The following is a 24,160-nucleotide window of genomic DNA, read 5'->3' as shown; positions in this document are numbered from 1 at the left end:
TACTTAAAACCCCTAAAATGTAAATGTAATCCAGGCTAGTGAACAGTAGGGTGAAGTCAGATGTGTTTCCTCTGGTTAATTAATAGTTGAAAAAAACACTTGCATCTGTAGGGTTCTGACATTTTAATTTATTTTCTGTTTCAGCTCATCTTTGATCTCATCAGGATGGATATGTCCACACAAATAATACATGCCCTTACACAGCACATGTATCTTTAATAGGAATTATGTAAGAATTAAATTACCCTAACAACAAGGATGCTGGAATGACAAAATATTGAGACCAAAGATGGTTATCAGTCAGTGGGAGATTATAAGTATCTTGATTTGGTATTTAAATGACTGCAGGTAAAAAAGCAGAGGTGTAGTGTTCATTACTGTATATGAGAGTGGATCATTTATATAATTTATTAAAACACTAACAGAATTAAACAGGTAGAATAAAGTATACTGCAGCACAAATTAGTGCCACGTAATTAAATCATGAAGCCTTCATGCCAGCATTTTCATTCATACATCCCTCTATCCATAATCATGTACCGTGTGTTTTATCGTTGTGTATAGTGTATTATTTTACTTATTTTGTATTTGTTTGTATTTTATTTGTATTTTTGTATTTTTCTTCTGCTATCTGTACCTGAGCTGAGGTAACACACAAATTTCTCCGCCATGGGATCAATAAAGTCTCATCTTATCTTATCTTTTCTGTCTTTGGGTGGAGTAAGTAAACCACCTTGTATGTTGCCTCGGGGCTTCATCCTTCAGGACAGCAGCTGTCTGATGAGCTGAAGGTCATGAGTAATCCAATAAAAGCTACACAGGGTCCTGTAAACATCACAGGCTGATACCAATTTTTTAAAAGTGTCTGACATAATAGAACTAACAAGTCAGACATCCACTTTCACAGCTACAAACTACTACCCTCAACTGTGATTTAATTTCCTTCACAAGGACTCTTAATGCCAGTTGGCTTGATGCTAAATGGTTACCAGCAAAACCTGGCATTAATAGAGCGAATATAAGGCTGAACATGTGCACATTGCAGTGAGGTTTAAAAATAGGCTGAACAAAAAGAATGCTATTCTTTCAGCACCAACAGGACTGATTAACACTGTCGAATGCTATATGGGAGTGTTACACAGTTTCTTTAAACAACGTTTATTCTACATTGAAAAAAATGAAATCATGTTTACCTAAAAACTCTGAGTAACAAAGAAAGAAATTCTAATGTAAATTTTACTCACTACTGGGGACTGTTTTTAATAGAAATAGTCATTTATTAGTGCTTGTTGTCTTCCTTAATCTTCTACTTCTGAAGGATTTCATCATAAGTGCTGACCCCGTGTTTGCGTGGGTTCCGGCTTCCTCCCACAGTCCAAAGACATGCAGTTAGTGGGGATAGGTTAACTGAAAACTCTAAATTGCCCATAGGTGTGAATGCGGGTGTGAATGTTAGTGCGAATGGTTGTCTGTGTCTCTGTGTTAGCCCTGCGACAGACTGGCGACCTGTCCAGGGTGTACCCTGCCTCTTGCCCTAAGACAGCTGGGATAGCCCCCCCTCCCATCCCCGCGACCCTGAACAGGATAAGCGAATGGATGGATGGATGGATGTTAAAAAATGTTTCCATGTAATTTAACCATCGGTAAAAGTCACCGTCTAATTCTTTAGGTTTAAAAATTATTGGGATTCCCATTAAAATTGCTTAGTAGTGAAATCTCACCTGTGATGAAAGTACCCCCTCTAGTGGGCTTTAAAAAAAACACACCCTGCCTTTTCCTTCTTTTTCAGCCTTAGCGCGGTAGTTTTTTTTCCCTCATAATGCTTCCAACTTTGTGAAATAAAAAAAAAATCCACTGAATCAAATGTATCAGTGCGTTGCTCTGCCAAAGGGGCAGTCTGGTTTTTCATTGTGGTTTTTTTGCTCCACCAGCAGAGGGCAGCACCGCAACATGCCAAGACACATCAATCCATAAAGTTGTATCTGAAGAAGAGTGGCCCGAGGTGGCTGGTTGGTTTGGTGTATATGACAGAGTAGAAGAGTAACGCTAACTTGGCCGCAGTAGTTAGTGAGGTGCTTATTGACTTGGACTTTGAAGGAATACGCTTCGAGCACAAAATTTCCTCAAGTCAGCCACGAGTGGGGCTGTTCATTTTCGCTGCTTCTGGACATTTGATAACTGACAACAACTGGTTAGTTAGCATTAGCTGACTAGCTAGGAAGCTCCCGAAAAGTAACGTCAAGGTTTGATTCAGTCATGTCTTCGGCCGGAGACTTCGGAAACCCTTTAAGAAAATTTAAACTGGTCTTTCTTGGTGAACAGAGCGGTAAGTCTGCTGGTAATTTTAAATGTTGTGGGATGTAGGATTTAAATTTTTTGCTCTGTTGGACATTTAGCTAACACCAGAGTTTGGTGGGTGATTAACGTCAACCAACTAGCTAGCTAACGTTAGCCACGTATCGTTAACACTTGGCAGTGATGGCATTACGACACAGTAACTTGTTACGAACAGTTTCTTCGCCTTGGCCTGATTAAAAAGGTGATTCATTTCCTTCAAAATGAGTCATGTCTGTGAAAATGGACTCTTACTTCAGTTGTGTGACGGGCTGTGATAACACAGCATTAACGGAGGCATCGGAAATTACCAAGTGTCATTTAACAGGATGTTAAAATATGAAGCACCAGCATTAATTTTTGGTATGTCTTCGTTATTGTAGGATAGGTGAACTCCAGACATACCCTGCTGTGTTTAGAAGATGTTCATAGTACTAGAGTGATCATAAATTCATAATTTCTACCCTGGAGCAACTTCCAAATTGGACGATCCTGCCAAGCAGCATTCCTGCGATCTCCCTACTAATTTACACTCCTTCAGTGTCTACACAGAGGGTTCGTGTGGGCTGTTTTTCATGTCTTAGGTAAAGCTGTGTGGCTGTTCGTTGTGTCGTCCGCGGTGTCCACAGATTTTAGGGTTTAAAGTAGAATTTGGATTATTGGTCCAGCGTTGTCTCTTTCTTTGGAATCTACTTGCAACATATTTGAAGGAGCTGTTTCATGTTGCTTTATTAAAACAGTATGAAGTTGGAATTCTCGGTAAAGAGAAACTTGGATCAAACCTGAACTCATATAGCCACCAAAGGACAATAGGGAAGACAAAAAAGGGGCTATTGTCAAGATGAGATTTTGCACCATTTATTCATAATTTTCCAGCAAGAAAGGAACAAAGAAGTCATGGCTTCTCCTGCTGTGATGTGAGAAGAAGAATAACAAACCCAATCACTCACAAAAAAGGAAGCTAAATACATAATAAACATCTAAGCTGAAGAAATTACAAGAAATGTCAAAACCATTACATTGCACAAATATTTATTATAAAAAATACCCAAGAACATTAAAAAATGCAAACGTAGAAAGAGTCCCTGCATACCTTTTTCCCAAAATATAAAACTTGTCTTTCAGTCGCACTGTGCCATAGACTGTATATAAAATAATACAGATCTCTTTCGAAAAGATGTGAGTTGAGAAGCTGCTGTGATAAATGAAACTAGGAAAGAATTAAGGAAGCAATAAGGAAGCCAAAACTTGATGACATTATTGACAAAACTGTAATAAATGTTTTTGCTATAATATGACCCGTAAGTCCCACCAAGATGGGACAGACACACTGCGTTTATCGGACAGTCTGTGATAAGCTGTGGCTCCTTTAAGCCTTGTAAACAGCAGTGTTGTCTGTAGCCCTGTCACCATCCCTTGATGGACATTGTAACTGATAATGTAACTCGAGCTCAGCAAAAACAGTCTGAGAACTGGCAGCACTGTGCGAGTACTCAGAGCTGCTGTGTGACTGTCCCTGATGTGTTAAAGGTATTCATAAGTGTTTTTCTATGAGATTAGAAAAAAATTGAAGCATTTTACAGCTGCAAAGTTTGTAAAGCGTAGTTTTGTGTGTTGAACAACATTACAGAGTTTCATATTACATATGGTCACAAACCCTCCATTGTGGATCAAATCAGCACCCTGGATACACGGGTGGGGGGAGTTCAGACATAAATGGCAAACTTTGCTTACAGCCCTTTTTCTCTCTGTGCTTTGCTCAACCCTCTGACTCCTGAATTACTTTGAACAGCTGTGCACTGCACGCTTAGTGGACAAGAGGTCTGAAGAGGGCAGTGGGAGTTGTGTGACATGAAGCTGCTTGCTTTACTCTGTTATTAGTGGTCATCATCTGTGGAAAAGGGCCACAGCAGCTGCTTCGGGTTGAATAACTTTAAACACATTTCATTTCTGCAAGCTTTCAGAGATCTGCGTAGTTTTTATTTAGCCCTGAAATAATTATTTTGCTTACAGCTGAAATTATTAGTGAACTTACTTGATTACCAGAATCCTATTGGCTCCAGTTAAAGGCAGCTGGCTAGCTTTATGTTATTGTAAATTAGATATGTTTAGGTTTTAGACAGTTGGTCAGATAAAATAATCTGTTTGAAGACTTTGGGTGCTCAGAAAGTGTAAAAAGCATTTTCAGTTTTAAATTTTCTTCTAGTTGGGGGGAAATGTAGAATAGGTTCAGTTATAGATGCAGTTCTTTTTTCCGGGGGAAAAGATGGACCTAATTCTTCTCCAAAATCAAAGTGATCGTTTGGTCATTGCACTCTTTAAGAGTTTCTTGTTTGTGTTTGTGCAGTGGGAAAGACTTCATTGATCACCAGGTTCATGTACGACAGCTTCGACAACACCTACCAAGTGAGACTTAACACCTCCACTTTTAACTTTAATAATCATTGATGATGCCTGATATCAACAGCAATACTCATTGGAAAAGACTGTGAATATTTGGTTGATTCTTTTTTTTTCAGGCCACAATAGGAATTGATTTCCTGTCAAAAACTATGTATCTTGAAGACAGAACAGTAAGTTTATTTTTGTCACATCCAGTAACTCTGTTTTTGTTTTTCTTCTTCTTGTTCAGTTGCTTTTCTTTAGCCACTGAACTGTGCTCTTTCTAACACAGACAGCATTTGTACGTTGCTACTGTGATCAGGAGTGTTGTATCCCCCTGGACAATCCTCCTTTTCTCTGTTCATTTCCTCCCTCAACATGAGTTTTCTTCCTCTCCTTCCTACCCTTCCATCTACTTTCTCATCACCGTTTTGAAATTAAACACCTTACTTGATCCAGAGCGGAGGGCTGATGACAAGTGAAGGGTGATTACTTCTTTCTTCCCTCCCAAAGGCCCAGACAGCTAGCTCTCTCTGGTGCTTATTCACTGCCTGCATGCACTACGTGCTCACCTTTCTCTCTCTTTATCTTTTCCCATTAGTCCAACTTTATTTCCTTTTATTAATTTTTTTTGTCACATAAACTTACCCCATTTGTGTATTTGTTTTTCTTGTTTCATTTTCATCTCGTTTTTTTTTTTTGTTTTGTTTTTTTTGTTTTTTTTTCTTTCCATCCCCTTCCCCTTCCTCCCCCACAGATTAGGTTGCAGCTGTGGGACACAGCAGGGCAAGAGCGATTTCGTAGCCTCATCCCAAGTTACATCAGAGACTCTGCAGCTGCGGTCGTAGTTTACGACATTACAAGTACGTGGATCACCTGTCCACTGGGATTGCCCTTTGTTATTCACATCGTTGATGCTGAGGAATGCATTGATTTCATTTAAGTAGACCAGTATGACCGAAGCATATTTTTCATTTTAATTTAACAAAAAAAGAAAAAAAAAATGCACATTTTACAGCTTGTAACTCTCTTTGCTTATTGCTTTGCTGTCACTAACCATTGTGTTTTCTCACCTGAGGCCTTTTATCTCAATCTGTCTTCCAGATGTCAACTCTTTCCAGCAAACCACAAAATGGATTGATGACGTGAGAACAGAAAGAGGAAGTGACGTCATCATCATGTTGGTGGGAAACAAGACAGACCTTGCAGATAAAAGGTAATCTGTGTTTCCCTCCTTCTGCCTTTGTCAAAGTAGGCGCTCCATGAAGAGCATAGAAGTGAAGTTATTGATTGTTACTGGTGGCCTGACTGATTTTTTTTCATTCATGCATTATACCTGAAAGTGTCCTGTTTTGGGGGTTTTTTTGTTTGTTTTTTTTGTTTTTAAGCCTTTTTTTGAATTTGTATTGTCTCTTGCTGTGAGTCTTTTAACCGTTTTATCTACCACAGGCAAGTATCTATTGAAGAGGGTGAGCGGAAAGCCAAAGAACTAAATGTAATGTTTATTGAGACTAGTGCGAAAGCGGGCTACAACGTAAAGCAGGTAAGAGTGTGTGTGAGCCGTGCTCTGATGCCCTGCTGTAGATGCTGCCTCCTGGGTTTCACCTCCAAAGGTCTCCCACTAAAAACAAAAGTCAGACTAGGTTCCTGAAGTTACCCCTTCTCAGACATGGATTGCATAAAATTTTTGAGCAGGTAAAGTGATGGCATTTTCTTATTTAGACATGGAGCTTTTCTTTTAAATAGGATATAGTGTCCCAAGTTATTTTGGGGGGTTATTACTGATATTTGACACCACATTCTGTATATAGGCAATTGTAACCGTAAACACTTTTAATAAAACAGTAGCTTATAAATGACCACTAAGTGAACCACTAAATTCACACTGTGTCTTTTGGGCTGTGATTTTTGTGGACCAGTGTAGATTCTGGACTTTGTCCAGCGTAGAATAAAACGCCTGTTTAACATATGTAACAAAGGAGTGGCTTTGTGGCAGTATTTCTGGCAGTGAGACCATGGAAAAAAGCTGAAAGCTGATGTCTCATGCCAAAACTTTAGTTTTTTCCTCCCCTCACGTTATTATAGTTTAGGGGATTATCCAAAACAATCATGTCTTTTAGTGAGCTGAGCAACTCAAAGATGGAGAAGTGATGTGCGTTTGTAACCTTTGCATTTAGATGCCATCTGATTAACAGAATTGAGTGCATGTCTGAAAAGGGCTTCTTGGTCTAAATTGCTCTTGTTTGTGCATATTTCTTTAAATAAAACATGAAACCATTCATCACTTTCTTGCTAAAGCTGATGAGAGTGTGTGGGTGTCAGTCTCGTGTATGGCTTTTCCCTGTTACCTGCAAACTCCTCTAAAAGCGTATTTACAATCTTTTTACTCGTCTTGGCCTAGCAATGCCTTGGATCTCCAAAACCCTGTTTTTCAGCCAAACACAGAGAATATAACATGGACTGTTGAGATGTTGGAAGTGTCACTTCTCTTCCTGTTTTGCCAGGAAGTTTACTGGGAAACCTTTGGAACTGGGCAGTGGTGGCAGCAGCAGCAGGAAGGGCACGGCTTGTTAATGCTCTTCAACATAATCACAGTGTCTGTGTTTTTTTGTTTTTTTTTCCCCTGTCTCTGTGTTGATGTTTGTGGGGGTATGTGCGTGTCCTGGTTGGTGTTTGTATGTTGTTCGCGGTGGCTCATCACAGACAGATAACCACAGAGGAGGGAGAACAGAGAGCGAAAGAGATGAATGTTCTGTTTATTGAAACAAGTGCAAAGACAGGCTACAATGTCAAACAGGTAGAGCGTGTGCACCTACATGTGTATGTGTTCTCATAGTGCTCTCTTCTGATTGGCTTCTATCTCACACGCATGTGTGCGAAAAGGTGTGCTTTAAACATCAGTTTCCAGTGGTCACTAGTGAAGAGAACTGGTTGTTTTTCAAGCTCTCTCTCCCCCCTGTAATGATTTGTATTGGCCAACCTTTTATCACAAAGTCTCAGAGAGGGGGACCAGAGTTTGCAAATCAACAACCTGCACAGCACTGATCACCACAGCAATAGTGTTACTGCTGCTGTGAACTCTGCATGTCATAAGTCTGCTTCCATTACGCTCTTCGGTGGGGGCAGGGGATGCTGAGCATCATCATACATTTCTCTTGAATTTTATGAATGGATCCATTCATTGCTTAAAATCCTCCGAGCTTTGTCAATGGAAGATGTCAGTAAAGCTCAGCTCCATCCTCCTTTCAAATCACTGATGCAGCACAGAAATTGGTTTACAGTGTCAGAGACACAAGCTGCTAAACTGAGATCAAATTTGATAAATCTCTCTTGGGTGTCTTCCTCTGTGTGAGTTTCAAGTGGACCTTGTGCTTGATCAGTTATTATTAGGATTATACACAACATGCTGTGCCGATTTCATTTTGTATTTTTTATCATGCCTTCAGTATATTCCTTGTCTGAAAGAATACATGCGGTTCTCTTTCCCTCCAGCTTTTCCGTCGTGTGGCAGCTGCCCTCCCTGGCATGGACACCACACAGGACAAGAGTAGAGAGGACAGTATCCTTTTGTGTACATGTCACTGTCTGCATCTGACATGACAGAACAGAGTCAGAGGTCTCTTTGCCCTCTTATGTCTGTCATATGGATAAGCACGGCCACAGGGAGAATCAAGTGCAGAATTGTGACATCTCACTATTATTGCTTAACCCACATGTCGTTCTAGATTTGTTTTACCAGTGAGGACACATATTGAGATTCAGCTGAATGCCTGTTTTAATGAGTATAATATCAAAGACACTCTGCACTGATGGTCTATTTTTGGAGGGTATGAAACAGACTTGAAAGGTTTTGAAGTTTGTCCTGATACAGATAAGAGCAGACAGTGAATTCACATTAGTTAGTCAGTCATGCTCCTAGAAACTTGCCAAAGTCTGAACTCAGACTGAGTTATAATGATGTTGTAATGACGTTTACTGACTTCAGCTTTGGTAAGTTTGCCATGTAACTATAGCATAAGCCATCATGTGTCCACAAGAATATTTAAGATTACTTTTATATTCTGTCTGCTCTGTCCTTGTTGTTAGCAGAATATCATCTTATAAAGGACATACCTGTGTACTGACACGCTAAAAAGAGCACTTTTTTCACCTAGCAATAACTGGTGAAATAGAAAAAAAACATATTGACCTCAGTTAAATGGAGACCAGTATGAATCGTCACATTGAATTGAAGCATCTGATCTTGTAAAATATCTGGATGATGATAATTTATTCCTATTCCCTAAAGGGTAAAAACTTCAGCTAACACCCACAGAAGTTCATGTAGAGCTGAAAGACTTTCCAACTTTGGCACGCCGTATACACAGTACAGTGAGTGGATAGTGCTCTTAACTCCCCAGCAGCCCGACATCTAGAAGCTTTTCTGCTGGAAGACCAGCTTTGCATTCTGTCTCACTCACACAGTGAGAGAGAATGCAGTATATGTTAACAGTATTAGTTTTAAATTGTCTTGCGTAATGACACAGCATTAAGCAAGACAATTAGTTGGGGGAGGGTCTTTAAAAACTAAAAAGTTCATTTATGGAACTAAAAACTTTATTTTAAAACTTTAAAATCTCAACCCTTTTGGTGCCTGGTTCTGCCAGAGATCTCTTCCTGTTAAGCTATTTCTTCCTTCCCACCATCAACAAGTGCTCCATCATAGGGGAGTGCCTTTGCAACTTATTGTGAATGTGTCATATAAACCAATACATGTGAATTGGGCAACACCAATGGTGAAAATGGCCTCTACCTGTACAGCACACGAGGTCATTGACTGCTTTAATGGGCATGAAAATAATGTAAAACGTGCTGGCATTTACAGTCACGATCATCTCAGGCTAACTGAACACCTATGGGACATTTTGGGCCATTGTGCCAAAAAAGTGTGACTGTCTTTCCTTGAGCAGAAATCTAGAGCTATTAATTAAATTAATTAATTAATTTTTTGATTTGATTTTTTTAATTGATTTTTTTAAATCAATGCCAATGCATCTTGACCTAGCACCAAGGTACCCCATATAAGACCTACTTTTCATTGTGTTATTATGCACTTTATGCAACAATATTTCTGTCTTGGAAAGACTTTGTCTAGTTTTGACCATTTCTGGCAGCCATTGCATTTCAGAGTTCCTTTTCAATGTTGTTTCTTAACTCCTAAACCTTTCAGTGATTGACATTAAGCTGGAGAAACCACCAGAGCAACCTACCAGTGAAGGAGGCTGTTCCTGCTAATGTTTCTATCTAATACATTCAGTTTTTCTGCGCCCATATCCTTCACTACACCCTCCACTGTCCCCCAGCCTGAAAGAGAACACTACATCCGTTATCCTCCCCATCATGGAAGTCTGGTAGCACATCGGGCTGCTCTGAAAGTCACTTCAGTTGTACTTAAATTGAAGATTTGCACTGTAACACAATGCATTGAAACATATTGAAACATTGCATATTTATGCTTGAACTAAGCCTTCTGTCATTTCAGCAGAGATGGTAGTACAAGAAAAATGAGAATAGTTTGTGCGTAAAGATGATTTTGAACCAAACTGAAAGACAATGTGTGTCAAAGTCATCAAATCAATGTATTTGTCTAAGAGTGAGAATCTTAAAAAAAAAAGAAGTAAATATTGCTTTAAGCTTAATAAGCACAATGTGAATGTGTTGTGTGCATTTCTCAGTTAACGCAATGAGCGCTTTTGTATTTGATTGGCCGAAGTTAATTTAGGTGTTTTCTTCAAACTACTTTGTTTTTAACATTTTGGGATAAAATGATGAAAAGGTTGTAGGATTGTTTTAAAGTAAATCACTATTTGGAGTGCTGGGTGTAGACATGTATACTACACACCCATGAAGTGTGAGCTAGGAGCTTATTTTAAACTTGAGTCACAGTTCTCCCAACACGACCTGCACAGTCATGCAGTCTCACACCTACACACCATGGAAACCAGCACAAATGAATAACATGACTGCATCAAACACATTACCGTCCTTCCTCCTCTGCCCACACGTCTATTGAGATGGATTATTTTTACCTTGGCTTCCATTTTCTATTACTTTTTATTTGGATAGATTTTTTTTCCCTAAAGACTACAGCTGACATAGATTAAACCTATTTCTTTGATAGTGTTTGTAGATTTTCTCATAAATCCGACAATAGACATTAGATGTGGAGATATATGCCTTTTGGAGTTGAATTGTAGAGGGCTTCCTTGGCTTTGGGTTTATCTAATTAGGTTTGGTATGCCGTTTTATCAACACTTCCTTGTTTTTTTTTGTTTTTTTGGCATTGATCTCTTGTTAGTGATGATTCTACATATGTATTTAATCCACAATGACTTGTAATATTTATTTCTATCAGATTCCTGTTTCTTTTGTATGGCTGTTAATATCTTCACTTTGGGTATGAGTCGCTAATAAAATATGCATCCAAACTGGACCACCTTTGACACTCAGCAGAGAGCAACTGCTGTTTCACGTGCTGCCTCGAAGTGGCAGTTTGATCATACTGAAAATATTGTGCAATTTTTGTGTAAAACTACAGGCGAGAGTTCAGTTTGTATAGCGTTGTAGTCCTTAACGTTTCTGGAATGGATTCAAATGAAAGAATAAAAGTAAACTTGTCACCGCTGCTGGTATTGATCTGTGTTTCTGACATGTGTTTTGGATAAATCAGTTCAATATTTTTATTTTTTAAGTGCTGAAATGTTGATCTGTTTCTATATAATTTCTGGCAGCAGTTACTACAAGGTAATGAAAGTTACAGAGATGTAAAACAATGTTTAGCTGTATACTGAAAAAGTGATTATAGTCAGAGACATTCAGTGTTCAAATCACATTTGACTTTTTGATTTTATACATACAGGTTTGTCCTATAATATTACAGTTCGTTTACATAAAATCTCAAAATAACTGTCCCAAGGTGCTTCAAAAATTTACAAATAGACAAGATCACAGTATGGTGAAGCTACAGTAACTGGTCTGACTCTACCTACTGTTTGTTCTGTAACTCCACAGAAGAAATAATGTAATGGTGGCCCCCAAACATGAGACATGCCAGCAATCCACTATGCAAAATGTTGCGTGACCCTATCTAACTGACCTAGTTGGGATCTAGCATTTAGTAATTATCAAATGTTGCACAGCTGTTCATTTCAATAGGGTTATAGGCTATATTTTAAAGCAGACACTAACTAAACAATGGTCCTAAGCATGAATACGCAGAGATATTAAATAATGACATATTGAAAAAGTTTTCAAAAGAGTTCAGTAATAATTACTTCACTGCGAAGTAGCAACTCCCGTCAACGTTTATTACTTTTAAATTTCTTCTTATTTATTTGAAGACGAGCAGTCTTCTCTGGACTGCAGTCTGTTTTTTGTTTTTTCATTCAACAGTTCATTTTAAATCAATGTCCGCGAGTCTTTGCAAATCTCGCGAGAGTCTCCCAGCAGCCGTTTCCGTGGAAACCAATTCACACACCCGCACTCTGTGTTTTAGCTGGTTATTTCTTTAATTTTTAAACGTGGTTTTAAATACTTAGTTTCACAATGAGTAATGATTACTACGAGACGATGGAAATAAATAGAAACGCAACAGATGCAGACATCAAAAAGGCGTAAGTTATTTAATACATATGAAACTCACATGTTTAATAATGAGGCTTGTTCTGTTAATCCTCAATTATTTATTTCTCTTTCTTAGATATCGACGCCTTGCACTGAAGTTTCATCCGAAAAGAAACAGAGAGCCTGGAAGCTCCCAGAAATTTACCCAGTTGGGTGAAGCCTATGATGTTTTAAGCGACCGTAAGTGGAAGAATATCGAGACTGAATGTGTTTTATTTTGGAAACCACACGGATAAAAACAATAAGGGGACACTCGATGATCACAGTCTAAGGCAAAGTCAGTTAATCGTACTGAATCCCTTTCAGCTGCTTTGGTGCAAATGAAAGTGGTCATTCCTTATCCCTCGTGATTCAGTTCATTCTAGCTTTGCTTTTTGTGACTAGTCCAGGGGTCGGCAACCTGCGGCTCCGGAGCCGCATGCGGCTCTTTAGTCCTTATACTGCGGCTCCGCCTGGATTGGGCAAATACATTAGAAGTATTTAGCTGAAGTGTATTTTATTTATGTTAGTTCTTTTTAACTCGTAGTTCTAAGTTGGAAGATTATTGTGATATTGAAATATAAAAATAAAATTATATTCTATTATTTTTTCATCGCTCAAAATAAGAGTCACACTCGCGGAAGCCGGTATACCCGCCGAAACGCCGTGCATTTATCGAGACTTTCAACCCCAGGTAGGCCAATTATGGATCTTCGGATCCACATTATGTCAGCAGCTGTTCTCCACTGTGAACTATGTTAAAGACAAACACCGTTCACGCCTGACAGATGACAGTCCTGCATAAACTGACTTCGTATAGCCCCGATTTGCGGACTCTGTGCGCAGAGGTTCAGGAGCAGAAGTCCCATTGTAAACAAATCACGGCAGACCCGACGATGTTTCCATGAGCATGCTTTTGAGAATCTCTTTATTGACCACTTTTCACACACGGTTGCTGTACGCATACAGCCGGCTGTAGCTTTTCAGCTCACAGTCCGACATACACCACCAACAACACAACAGCATAGATAACGCAGACGTAAAGGCAGCGAGGCGTGATTGCGGGTGTCGCTCAGGTGCGTCCGCCTCCCCTGCAGCGGCGCTGCAAACCACGTCCCGCCGCACGCATTAACCAGGTAAAATACATATTTAGGCAGAATTTTGCAAATATCTATTTTTCATTTTCAGCAGCATAGTGCTTTTTTCCAATTATTTTTTAAGAGTCAGGTCAAGGCTCCAACAGCGCAAAGGCGATATAAGGGTGGCGGCTCACAACAGTTTTTGTTTGCTACATGGATCATTTTAGTTCAGCTGGGTGTCTTTCCTTTTGTTATATTTCTTTAAGAGTTCAAAATGTGTTGATTACATAAATATAATTTAATTTTCTCTGCACTGTAAAATCTAATTAGTTCCCAGAACTCAAAAAAATTATGGAAACTCGTTGCCTCAAAAAAATTGAGTAAAGCTTAGCTAAAAATGACTAAGTTAGGACAACTTATTTACTTTGAGTACTCTGTACAAGCTCATTTGTTCCCAGAACTCAAAAAAAAATTGGATCAAGTTTACGTAAGATGACCAAGTTAGGGCAACTTACTCATTTTGAGTACACTGTACAGCCTTGTTAGTTCCCAGAACTCAAAAAATTATGGAAACTCGTTGCCTCAAAAACTAAGTAAAGCTTACTGTTAGGACAACTTATACATTGCAAGTCTGCAGTATTAAGAATAACTTGATATTTCTGACTGTACAATACTATTTGTTTACCTACTGACAAACATTTCAAGTTTAACTAAATGAAAAAACAATTTGTGTAACCTGAATGTGATTAAAATAATTAACAACACTTTTTGTAATGATGTTAAAAATCAGCCCAACTTTTATTTTCAAACACAACAAAGTACAACAGCCAACATACTGGACACTGTTCTGCTGAACAACAAACAATTATATTGCCATCACTGTTTTAATCTTACAATGAAACAAAGTCTCAGATGTAATTATTCTGAAAATAAGTTTAGGTCTACCACAGTTTGTTTTGTACTTACTTATATAATCAAAATAAAATATTTATTGTTCTGTCACAAGTGCAGTCTCTGATTTAAACAACACATTTGTTTTCTATTCCAACACATGAGCTGGAATGTTGTATTATTTTAAGGATGGCTTGTTTCCAGTCCAGGCATTACTGCCTGAATGACTGTCATGGATCGAGGTGATCCAAATGTAGGTGCAGAAGAAAGTCTTTAACTTCCCTTAAGTACAGTGGCAGTGGATGTGGGTTGAAGATGCAATGAGCTTGAACCTGCAGGCGACCATCTTCACTGACCACACCATCTGTGACGGAGGACTCATCTCTCCTGTTGTCCTGCAAGCAAACAATCATATTTTTTGGAGCATGAACTTAATTGCTTTCTTAAAACATTTTTTTCTGCATTCGGTATAGAACAGACTCCAATTTAGACGATCTCAGGCCCCTCCCACCGGAGAGGTGACATTCAATGTCCCAAATTGTCAGTCTGCATAGCCCTGACCACCACCCAACACACAATAATGTCATGAAAGCATCATTTTAAAAGGCTATGCAAACATGGTCAATAACTTTCATTCTAATGATGTGCAAAATGATTTTGGGCACAAAACAGATTTTGCTGTTAGAAAACTTGCAGACTACACTATATACAGTGTAGACCCTCTAAACTAAGTTTGGGGATGTGATCTTTCAAGAAATGCAGACCAAACTGTTGTTGTTTGTTTACTTACACAGCATGTCTTGTAGAATTAACTGTGGTCACCAGCAACAGCACAGTGCAGTCATATCTCAAGTCTAATAACAGAAGACAGGAAAAGATCAGTAAAGAAACAACTTCCCCAAACCAAAGCACAAATAAAACAATAAGTAAAACAGGCTGATCTAAAGTATGATTAAAGTTCAGCCTGATTAATATAAATGTCACTGACAGTTGCTAATATATTGGAAAACCAAAATACTTACTGATGTCTTTCTGTCCAACAACAGGAGTGCTGGTCCCGAGCCTCAAAGACAGTAAGAAGCCAGCAGAGGGAGAAAAACAGAACATTTTTCAGAAACTGATTTGATCCTTAACGGCTGTGCAATCATTGTAACATAGAGTTTGCTTATGTTGTTAAATAAAGGCTAGATTTGACATTAATAGATGCCACAGATGTTCTAAAGCTGCCACAAAGCATGAAAAAAAAAATAAACGTCGAACATTTTTGCAAATATGTGATGTCTTGATAAATCGAACAGATATTTGAAATTTACACAGCTACATTCTCGCCTGAAAATATCTTAAAAGTTTATTTTGTGACCCAGAAAAAGTAATAAGTTTTTCAGCGGCGCTCCTCCGCCATTGCAGCGCTTACAAGCACGCGCACAGGCTCCGACAACCGTGGCCGACAAATGCGATCCTCCTTTTCCCGGATTACCCTTTCTGGGTCACAAAATAACCTTTTAAGATATTTTCAGGCGACAATGTAGCTGTGTAATGCTCAAATATCTACTTAATTTATCAAAATATCACATATTTGCAAAAGTGCTTCCACGCTTTCGGAGAGCTCTGTTATCCACCCCCCACATCCCACACCTACCCCACCCCTAACGGCTGCACCTCCCGAAGAATTTTGTCTGGGCTCTTATCTCACTTATTTATTTCAAACAATCAACAGAGAATTTCACCACATAGCTTTATGTAAGGTTTTTAAGGCTGTGGTGTTAATTTTTAAGTAACATGAGCCCAGCGCAGCAGCAACGCTAGGCTAACACTAACTAGCTAGCAAGATTTTAAACCTGGTGCTAAACTAAGAGAAGCCACAAAATCAGTTTGAATAAGAGTAAACATTTACTCACCAAGTCAGTGTATCAGGTAAAGATCCACAGCAATGACAACAATAATATCTTGAGCTGACGCTTCTCCAGGTTTGCTCAACATATTCCATAAAAAATGCACCGTGAACATGCGGACTGATCCGAGAGGGAGGAGGACGGTAGTCACGTGGCATTTTCAAAACACATCTTTCATCCTTCCGCACTGAGAAGCAAAACTTCCAGCTTACTTAGTTTTTCTAACTTAAGACAACTTAAATAAATGGAGTTTATCAGCGTTTTTGCATAAAAAGTACTGGTAACTTATTTAAATTGAGTTCTAATAACAAATTGATAATAATTGAGTTCAGCCTATTTAATATTTTTAATTAAACACAATATTACATTTTACAGTGTGTAGCACTTCATGGATTTCATAAGCAGCACACCTTAGTTGTTCACACAAAGCATAAAGATAAAAAAAAACAATATATACAGTGTTATCTTCATTTTAGATGTCAAAAAGTATTTGCGGCTCCCAGTGTTTTCTTTTGCGTGGAAACCGGGTCCAAATGGCTCTTTGGGTGTAAAAGGTTGCAGACCCCTGGACTAGTCAATAGTCAGTGCACAGCTGCTCCAGGACTGCAAGTCAGGAAGAGCCAATGTAAGAAGGTGTATCTGTCAGCAGTGTCAAGAGTGTGGAGATGCTAAGAGCTGGGCATTTAGGGGCATCGCCACAGCAGCAGTACCCATGTCTGTTCCTTTGTATAAAAAGGGGCAGGAGGAACACTTCCAGTGCTCTCAAAAATTACCTCAAGAAGGCAACAGATGTGTCTGTTTCTTGGCAAACTCTGGCAAACTCTTTTATCACCTACCTAATAGCACGTGGAGGTCTGTGGAACCCTCCAAATCTGTCATGCTGGATGATCAGGCAGACAGCCTAACATTCACCACAGTGTCTCAAGACCCTTTCATGTCTGTCACATGTCCTCACTGCTTGTGTGTGTCTCTCGTGTGTGAAGAGAACTGAGCTTGACTACCTGTGCAACCTGCATGGACTGCATGTATGTCTCACTGACAAACAGCAAAAACAGTCAGGTTTTTGGGTGGGGTTGTCTCATTGATGCCTCTCCAGCGTTACTTTCATTTGGACCAAAGTAAGCGAAACAGATTCACACGGGTTTATGTTTCCCAACTGAACAGACTGATATCCCTGAGGTTTAACTGATATACTGTTATACTGTGATGATCTATTATTCTTTTTTCACATGACCCCCTATGAGCAAGCACTTTGGCGACAGTGGGAAGGAAAAGCTCCCTTTTAACAGGAAGAAACCTCTGGCAGAACCAGGCTCAGAAATATAAATATTCCCTGAGTATTTATATTTCTTTATAAAATAGCAATATTTGGTGACTTTCTATCGATACAATATCACCACACAAAGTATTGCAACATGTTGTATCTACGCTCCCACTCACCATTTTAAACAATGCTATAGATAAACCCACAGCTACAACTCAGTTTAAAATTGGTTATATTATAAACAATACTAACATTTTCGTAAAAAGAGAAGTGGAAATAACTGCAGATTTGTACTAAAAGCTTTTTGTTTTCAAAAACATTTAGCAGGAAACTGTTATAAGGATCAGAAATAGAAAGCTTTTTTTAAATACCAGTTAATATTAAAATAGTAATACAGGCTTATATACAGTGAAGTGTATTTTGGTCTGAGGAAAGGCTGTATTTATTGTATGGAGAATGTACCATATGTGTGTGAATCAAAGCCAATTTTCTGTGTGAAAGCTCGAAAAAAGGCAACTTACGACAAGTTTGGAGAGGAAGGCCTGAGAGGTGGTATTCCACTTGAGTTTGCCAGCGATGGAGCTTGGTCATCAAAATACGTCTACCATGGGAATCCTGACCAGACATTCAAAGAGTTTTTCGGGGGTGACAACCCATTTGCAGGTAAGAAAAAAACGTAATCATGACAGTGAATGTGCCTTTTCGATTTTAATCCTTTAATCCTTTTTTTTGCTAGACTTCTACACAAATGATGTGCCGCTTCAGTTCGGTGGCCTGCAGCCACAAGTGCCCAAAACGCAAGATTCCCCAATAGAGAGAGACCTTTATTTGTCCCTGGACGATCTCTTCCATGGATGCACAAAAAAGATCAAGATATCTCGCAGAGTAAGACATCTTTATGTTTTCTCCCTCCCTTGGCTTTTGTTGGATAGAACCATTCACTCATCTATAAGACCGCGAGCTCCTCATGGAGCTTAGAGCTAACTAAACAACAGAATTAAAAAAAACAAACGCCATCACAAAGACATACTACAGCACTGATTTTGCCTCATATATTGTACAATGCTTTATTTATTTTACAGGTCATGAATGACGATGGATGCACATCCAGTATCAAAGACAAGATTCTGAGTATAGATGTCAAGCCTGGATGGAACGAAGGCACAAGAATTACTTTCCCCAAAGAGGGAGATCAGGTAACTAACCGGCCTACACGTCATTTTAAAATGGGGGGTTTGAAAGTGAGCTCATGACTTGGTATAGTGTTTTATTTTTATCCTTTTATACATAAATGTTTCCTACAGCCTGAGTTGGGCTCGTGGCTCTGATGCCGGTTCTGAGCTAATACTGTGTGGGCCTCACACAGCTGAATAAATCCTGTGTTAACAGTTTAATTCAACCCTGCACTGTCACAACACCTCACCCTCTGTTACACTGAGGGTTTTTTACATTTATTAAATCATTTTTATTTTGTTTTACATTGATTTCATTCATTTATTGTGCTATTTTGCTTCATAGAGCCAGCACAGCTCTATATTTTCTTGCATTGTGTTTTGTTTTGTTTTGTTTTGTTTTATTTTGGGATTTTTATTCTTATTATTTTTTACATTTTCTGTGTATACATATTGAGCTGTTTTGTAACCAGCCTTGTATATGGCTGCTATAACACAGAAATTTATTTTTGCAGTAATCAATCATAGGCTTCAGCGTGCAGTTAGCTTTAAAGGGAAATTTAGCTGGTTGCCATTGTTGTTGTGGTATATACATTACTGCAGTGCAGCAATTAGTGAAAAGATAGTAGAGGTATGCATTAAAAAAGGCTGAATGTGACAAAGGAGAGGGGAATTTTTAACAAATTGTTATTTATTGTACTCCTTTTTCTGGTATTGCAAGTATAACTGATGACTAACTACTTGTGAAGGTTCCCCTAAAATTGGCACTTTGCATAGACTGCACACAAGTACGTTGCTCCTGCAGATCTTTTATAGGTCCACTGAAATGGAACACGCTTACTATCAAAAGTAAGCGTATTTGGTTTTAACACCCAATTACAATAAGCAAAAGGCATTTTTCTTATTGTACTCTGGGCAATTTTAGCCAAAAGAAATTATGCGCTCAAAACTATTCTCCTTATTACTCTGTTTTTTTATTATGATGATGTGTACTGACTGTACCACTGCCTTGTTTGTGTATATTTTCTCCTTTACCCAGGGAGGGAATGAATAAAGAACTGTCTGTAAAGACTGCTGCATGGTAATCTTTTTATTCTGTTTTGATGTTTCATCTTTAGGGACCAAACAGCATTCCCGCAGATATTGTGTTTATTGTGCGACAGAAGACTCATCCTCTGTTTGTGAGACATAACAATGACCTCATCTACAAAGCAAAGATTACTCTGGAGATGGTGAGTCTTGTCATGGATTGATTATTGGTCATGCAAAAGGTTTCTTAGAAGCTGTAAGTGTATTCCCTTGTTCGCAGGCTTTAACTGGCTTCTCTGTGGACGTGCAGACACTAGATGGCAGGCTACTCTCTGTTCCTATCAATGACATTGTGCAGTAAGTGCTTTCAATCACTGTCTTGAAAAACACAGTTTTTCACAATCTGGTTGTTTTTACATTTATGTAGCACCAGATCGCAACAGCAGTCGCCTCAAAGTGCTTTATATTGTAAGGTAATACAACCCCCAAAAAAACAGGCAAAACTCCAACAATCATATGATGACCTATGAACAAACACTTGGCGACAGTGGGAATGAAAAACTCCCTTATAACAGGAAGAAACGTCCAGCACAACCTGCTGTAACACTTAATGATTATTGTGTTTTTATTTTGTGCATCATCTGCATTAAGTTTCCGCTCTCTGATTTGTTTGTCATGACATATCAGCCCTGGATACCAAAAAGTCCTGTCCGGAGAGGGAATGCCGCTGTCCAAGAATCCTTCCCAGAGAGGAAACCTCATCATTACTTTTGACCTTGAGTTCCCCAAGAAGCTTTCTGCTGAGAGGAAGTATCTGATCAAGCAAGCTCTGTCTTTTAAAGCTTAATCACATTCCAAATACATGTGTAATCAGAATGATTGATTAGACAGTTCATGTGGCTACATGTCTGTCAGGAGAGAGCAATACTGATATATTTGCAAATCATGTCTTTCTGATTTTATTTGCACTTTGCACTCTGTCAGAATGTTTCTGTAAACACGCTGGAAGATAACAAAAATGAAAGACAACGTGACTGTGGTCAAACACGAGCCCATTGAGAGATAGTAAAGATTACAGATAAGTTTTGCAGCTGTGATTCGCTGCCATCATGGCTCGTTTCAGCTGCTCGTATGTCACAAACATGACCACGTTCCAGGACCCCAGGCGTAAGAAAGACGGGATAAACCTTAAGAAAAAGGAAATGGAAGCAAAAACATTTTTGGTTTCGTTTCATTCACATTAAGAGTTGTCAAATGAATGTGGAATCACTGGGTTACCCTTTGTAAAAAGCACGCGGGCCTTCATTGGTCATCATGGCAGCAGCGCAGTTGAGAACGCTGCTGTACTGGCCGAGAGCAGAGTTCATGTATCTTGTCTTGACCACATCAACAGGGGAGGCGATCACTGTTGTGCACAACCCCGCACCAAAGGCTGATGCAAAATGGCAGGGCAGATTATCTGTGGAGTGCACAGAACCCAGGACTTAGTGCTATATCATACGCATGCGTGATGTTGCTGTGAAGCCACTGTGTTTTACCTGTCAGTGGCGTGGAGCTAAGGAGCATATCCTTGATGAAGTCATAGGTAACCAGTTCTGTGCAGTTAACAATAGCATTACGTGCAATGTTTGGAGCTGTGCCTGTGTGACATTAAAAACAAAGATGCATCATAAGAAATGAAGCAGCAGCCTTTTAAAAACGCGCATTTTGGAAGCTTGAGCTACCTTTCCACAGACCACAAATGCCTTCCTCCTTGGCAATGGTCCTGTAAGCATCCACTGTGCTACAGTAGCGCCTGGCACGGCCAAGAGACCTGGCCTGTGCCTGTAAGCGAACTTTCACCACGTCTGTGGGCTGAGCAATGGCAACCGCCAAGGCACCTGTGGTAGATCCAGCCAGCAGCCGACTCCCAATGCCCACATCTAAACCAGGGAGAGAGAGATGTCAGTTGAGACTGGTCAAAATTTCCCCTCAACCAAATAAACAACTGTCAGAATCCAATCACAGATGCTCACGGTCAGAGCCTTTAGTGTAGAACTGTTTAACAGAGTCGTAGAGACCAATTCGGACAGACGCAAAGCTCATCTGCCTCTGGAGTCCTGCCACCAGCCCACTGTAAAGACTCAGAGGACCCTCAGTACGCACCATGGTGGCGATGGTGCCGAACACCCCTCGATACTTCACCGCAGAGCCGCTCCATGTAGCAGCGGAGCCTCTGGCCTCTCCTTGGATCTGTGCAATGAAAGTTCAGGCTACTAAGGTTACAAGAATTGGCTTTGTGTTTGTTACACAAGAATACTTTAATACCTGCAGTCGCACTTTGGCTGTGTCTAAGGGAAAGGTGAGCAGGTCAGCGATGCAGGCTGCAGTTCCTGCTCCCACAAACTTTACAGCTGCTGATGGTGGCACATCTGCAGGCCTGAATCCAACCATTTTCCACAGTGTTTTTTAAAAAACACAAGCGGTGTGTTTGTGAACGTGAACACGACAAGATGTTCCTGCAAAATCTGACAGAAAAAAAAATTCACAAACACACTGCATTCAGAGACAAATGTTTTTTATTTAAAACTGCATCTCTAAATTTGACATATGAGAGTTACAGCCCGCCAGGAAGTCGAGCGTTGCTTATTTTATGGATCTGCTTTACACTCTTGATCCTGGCTTCTTTTACTCACTATGCTAGTAATGCCTCAAGCTGGCGTGTGCCATAAGCTCATTTAACACCTCTATTCAGCAAAAGCAGCACCCCCCCAAGTACAGGCTTTAATAAGACTGCTGTTCATTATGTTCTGTGTACTTGCATGGGTTTAAAAGAAGCAGTGCAAATTCAATAAAATCAAATTTTAAGTCATTAAGTCTTACCTTTATAGGAGCAGTTTGGGACAGAAACTTTAGAGATCAGGATTCTCTAAAGGCGTCCCTCTGGCTGAACTTAGTCCCAGCTATAAACAACTTTTCTTGTTTTTCCATAGATTTTTTAACAGCAATGAGGCGTATAATCATACTCCAAATCCTGCATGAAAGAATCATTTTAAAATCAACATAGCAATCCAACAAAGCTTTATTAATAATAATATTAACAGGAAAGTAAACAGTAAAAGTAGAAAGCTAAAATTAGCCTGTACCGTGATATGATTTGTAGAGTTGAAAAGCCTTACCAAGGGACAATAACCAAACCCCTCGCCGAATCTCAGACAATAAGTGGAACAGATGCAGGAGCGGGGTAGAGGTCGGCCTCTTTAAATACTGCCCATGATGCTGTTACATCACAGCATGGCATGTGTTACATGGTGGGGTCCCACCCCAAATATTTGGGCCAACTGTAAACCTCTGCGTCGGCACGACAAACAGTCGGCATTTGTCTCGTGTGGGAATGCGTGTAGTTTAGAGCACGCCTTCCTTTTGTCTTCTTGTCTTCACAATCAAATGTATCATGTCCCCAAACCCACATTAATGCACAAACATTAATTTGATTCCATAAAATCAATGTTTTATCTTTGAAGATGGATTTTTTTTTTTTTTTAAATTTAACCAAATTTTAATCAAATCAGCAATTTCTTTAGGTGGTCTGTGCAGCAAAGACTTGTAAAGTAAATGCTGAGTCATGATGAAAGTACAAGAAGCCGCGCGCATGTACACTGCACCCCAAATTATAGCCATATGTTCAAACCGGTAATTGTCTCACTGCAGCTTTTCATTAAAACGTGTTTCGTAACTTGTTGTTCCTGCATTTAGTAGTGAGCTGGGAGGTTGAAACATACAGTTAGTCGTCATACAGTATTGTCTGTTTAAATGGCAGAACTGCAATCCAACTATGCCACTGTAGGGGACTCCAAAATAGTGCAGTGTTGTATTTTTAGTGCCATGTTGGCAAATACAAGGACTGTAAATTTCCATGTTATGAGTCAGTGCATGGGTGCCTGTTGTCCTGCATATGTAGTGGTATGGTGGCGCTATCTTTCCATATCTGACTGACCCAGTTATGGGTCTGCAGCAGCTGAACCAGGTGTTTGGATCACAGAGATTCATCATGAACTGTCATAAAAATATAAAATGTGAAGTGATTTTTTTTTTTTCACATTTATCCTAAAAGGTTTAAATGCTCATTTCTGCTATTGTTAGCTTGGATGATCTCAATAATAAGTGCAGTTTATTATTCCTGATGATTATCCTGGGATAAATTATGGAAAAAAGAAGTGATGGATAACTGATTACTATATAAACAGTATATTTATACTGTCAATTCCCAGTATATATATTTTATATATCAACCAGTTATCCATCAATTATGTAGTAACTTATCCATACCCCCATATCTGTACTATATGTGTGTGAGATAATATGTCAGTGATCCAAGTGATCGTCAGAGTGATGGCCTGTGCAAAGAAACTGCACAGATATCGTACCTGGTAAGATCTTTTTCAGAGACCTATGGAAATGATACAGCACTCAAAGAATTATGGAGTTGGAAATGTA

General features: G+C 39.3%; 3 protein-coding genes across 7 annotated transcripts; 2 read left to right on the top strand and 1 right to left on the bottom strand.

Moving 5' to 3' along the window:
* The first annotated feature begins 1,979 nt into the window (after nt 1-1,979).
* rab6a (RAB6A, member RAS oncogene family) lies at nt 1,980-11,380 on the top strand. 3 transcript variants are annotated; one of them, XR_005614549.1, is made up of 9 exons: nt 1,980-2,326; nt 4,682-4,740; nt 4,854-4,907; nt 5,474-5,579; nt 5,821-5,932; nt 6,166-6,259; nt 7,420-7,513; nt 8,209-8,275; nt 9,926-9,999. XR_005614549.1 is itself a non-coding variant. In XM_031752447.2 (8 exons), the coding sequence occupies exons 1-8, from the start codon at nt 2,257-2,259 to the stop codon at nt 9,988-9,990; spliced, it is 627 nt and encodes a 208-aa protein (XP_031608307.1). In that variant the 5' UTR covers nt 1,981-2,256; the 3' UTR covers nt 9,991-11,380. The 3 variants fall into 3 exon arrangements, 2 of the variants coding, with proteins under 2 accessions (XP_031608307.1, XP_031608306.1); XM_031752447.2 differs by lacking the exon at nt 6,166-6,259 and having other exon boundaries at nt 1,981-2,326; nt 9,926-11,380; XM_031752446.2 differs by lacking the exon at nt 7,420-7,513 and having other exon boundaries at nt 1,982-2,326; nt 9,926-11,380.
* An 839-nt stretch (nt 11,381-12,219) lies between these two features.
* On the top strand, nt 12,220-20,630 carry dnajb13 (DnaJ heat shock protein family (Hsp40) member B13). Its single transcript, XM_031752445.2, has 8 exons — nt 12,220-12,368; nt 12,455-12,558; nt 17,985-18,146; nt 18,220-18,368; nt 18,566-18,679; nt 19,774-19,887; nt 19,965-20,041; nt 20,372-20,630. Exons 1-8 carry the CDS (start codon nt 12,301-12,303, stop codon nt 20,529-20,531), a joined length of 948 nt encoding a protein of 315 aa, XP_031608305.1. The 5' UTR covers nt 12,220-12,300; the 3' UTR covers nt 20,532-20,630.
* Nucleotides 20,631-20,724: 94 nt separating this feature from the next.
* On the bottom strand, nt 20,725-23,914 carry LOC116330272 (mitochondrial uncoupling protein 2-like). Of its 3 annotated transcripts, none has more exons than XM_031752535.2 (7): nt 22,547-23,914; nt 21,992-22,191; nt 21,700-21,916; nt 21,409-21,606; nt 21,223-21,324; nt 20,963-21,143; nt 20,725-20,871 (listed from the first exon to the last, which is right to left on the bottom strand). In XM_031752535.2, exons 2-7 carry the CDS (start codon nt 22,115-22,117, stop codon nt 20,757-20,759), a joined length of 939 nt encoding a protein of 312 aa, XP_031608395.1. In that variant the 5' UTR covers nt 22,118-22,191; nt 22,547-23,914; the 3' UTR covers nt 20,725-20,756. The 3 variants fall into 3 exon arrangements, with proteins under 3 accessions (XP_031608395.1, XP_039473994.1, XP_039473995.1); XM_039618060.1 differs by having other exon boundaries at nt 21,992-22,697; nt 22,810-23,914; XM_039618061.1 differs by having other exon boundaries at nt 21,992-22,697; nt 22,843-23,914.
* Between the last annotated feature and the right edge of the window lie 246 nt (nt 23,915-24,160).

Source organism: Oreochromis aureus, linkage group 10, assembly GCF_013358895.1.
Source record: "Oreochromis aureus strain Israel breed Guangdong linkage group 10, ZZ_aureus, whole genome shotgun sequence".
Lineage (NCBI taxonomy): Eukaryota > Metazoa > Chordata > Actinopteri > Cichliformes > Cichlidae > Oreochromis > Oreochromis aureus.
Note: the sequence above shows the minus strand (reverse complement) of the source record. Positions and strands in the feature narration are given on the sequence as shown.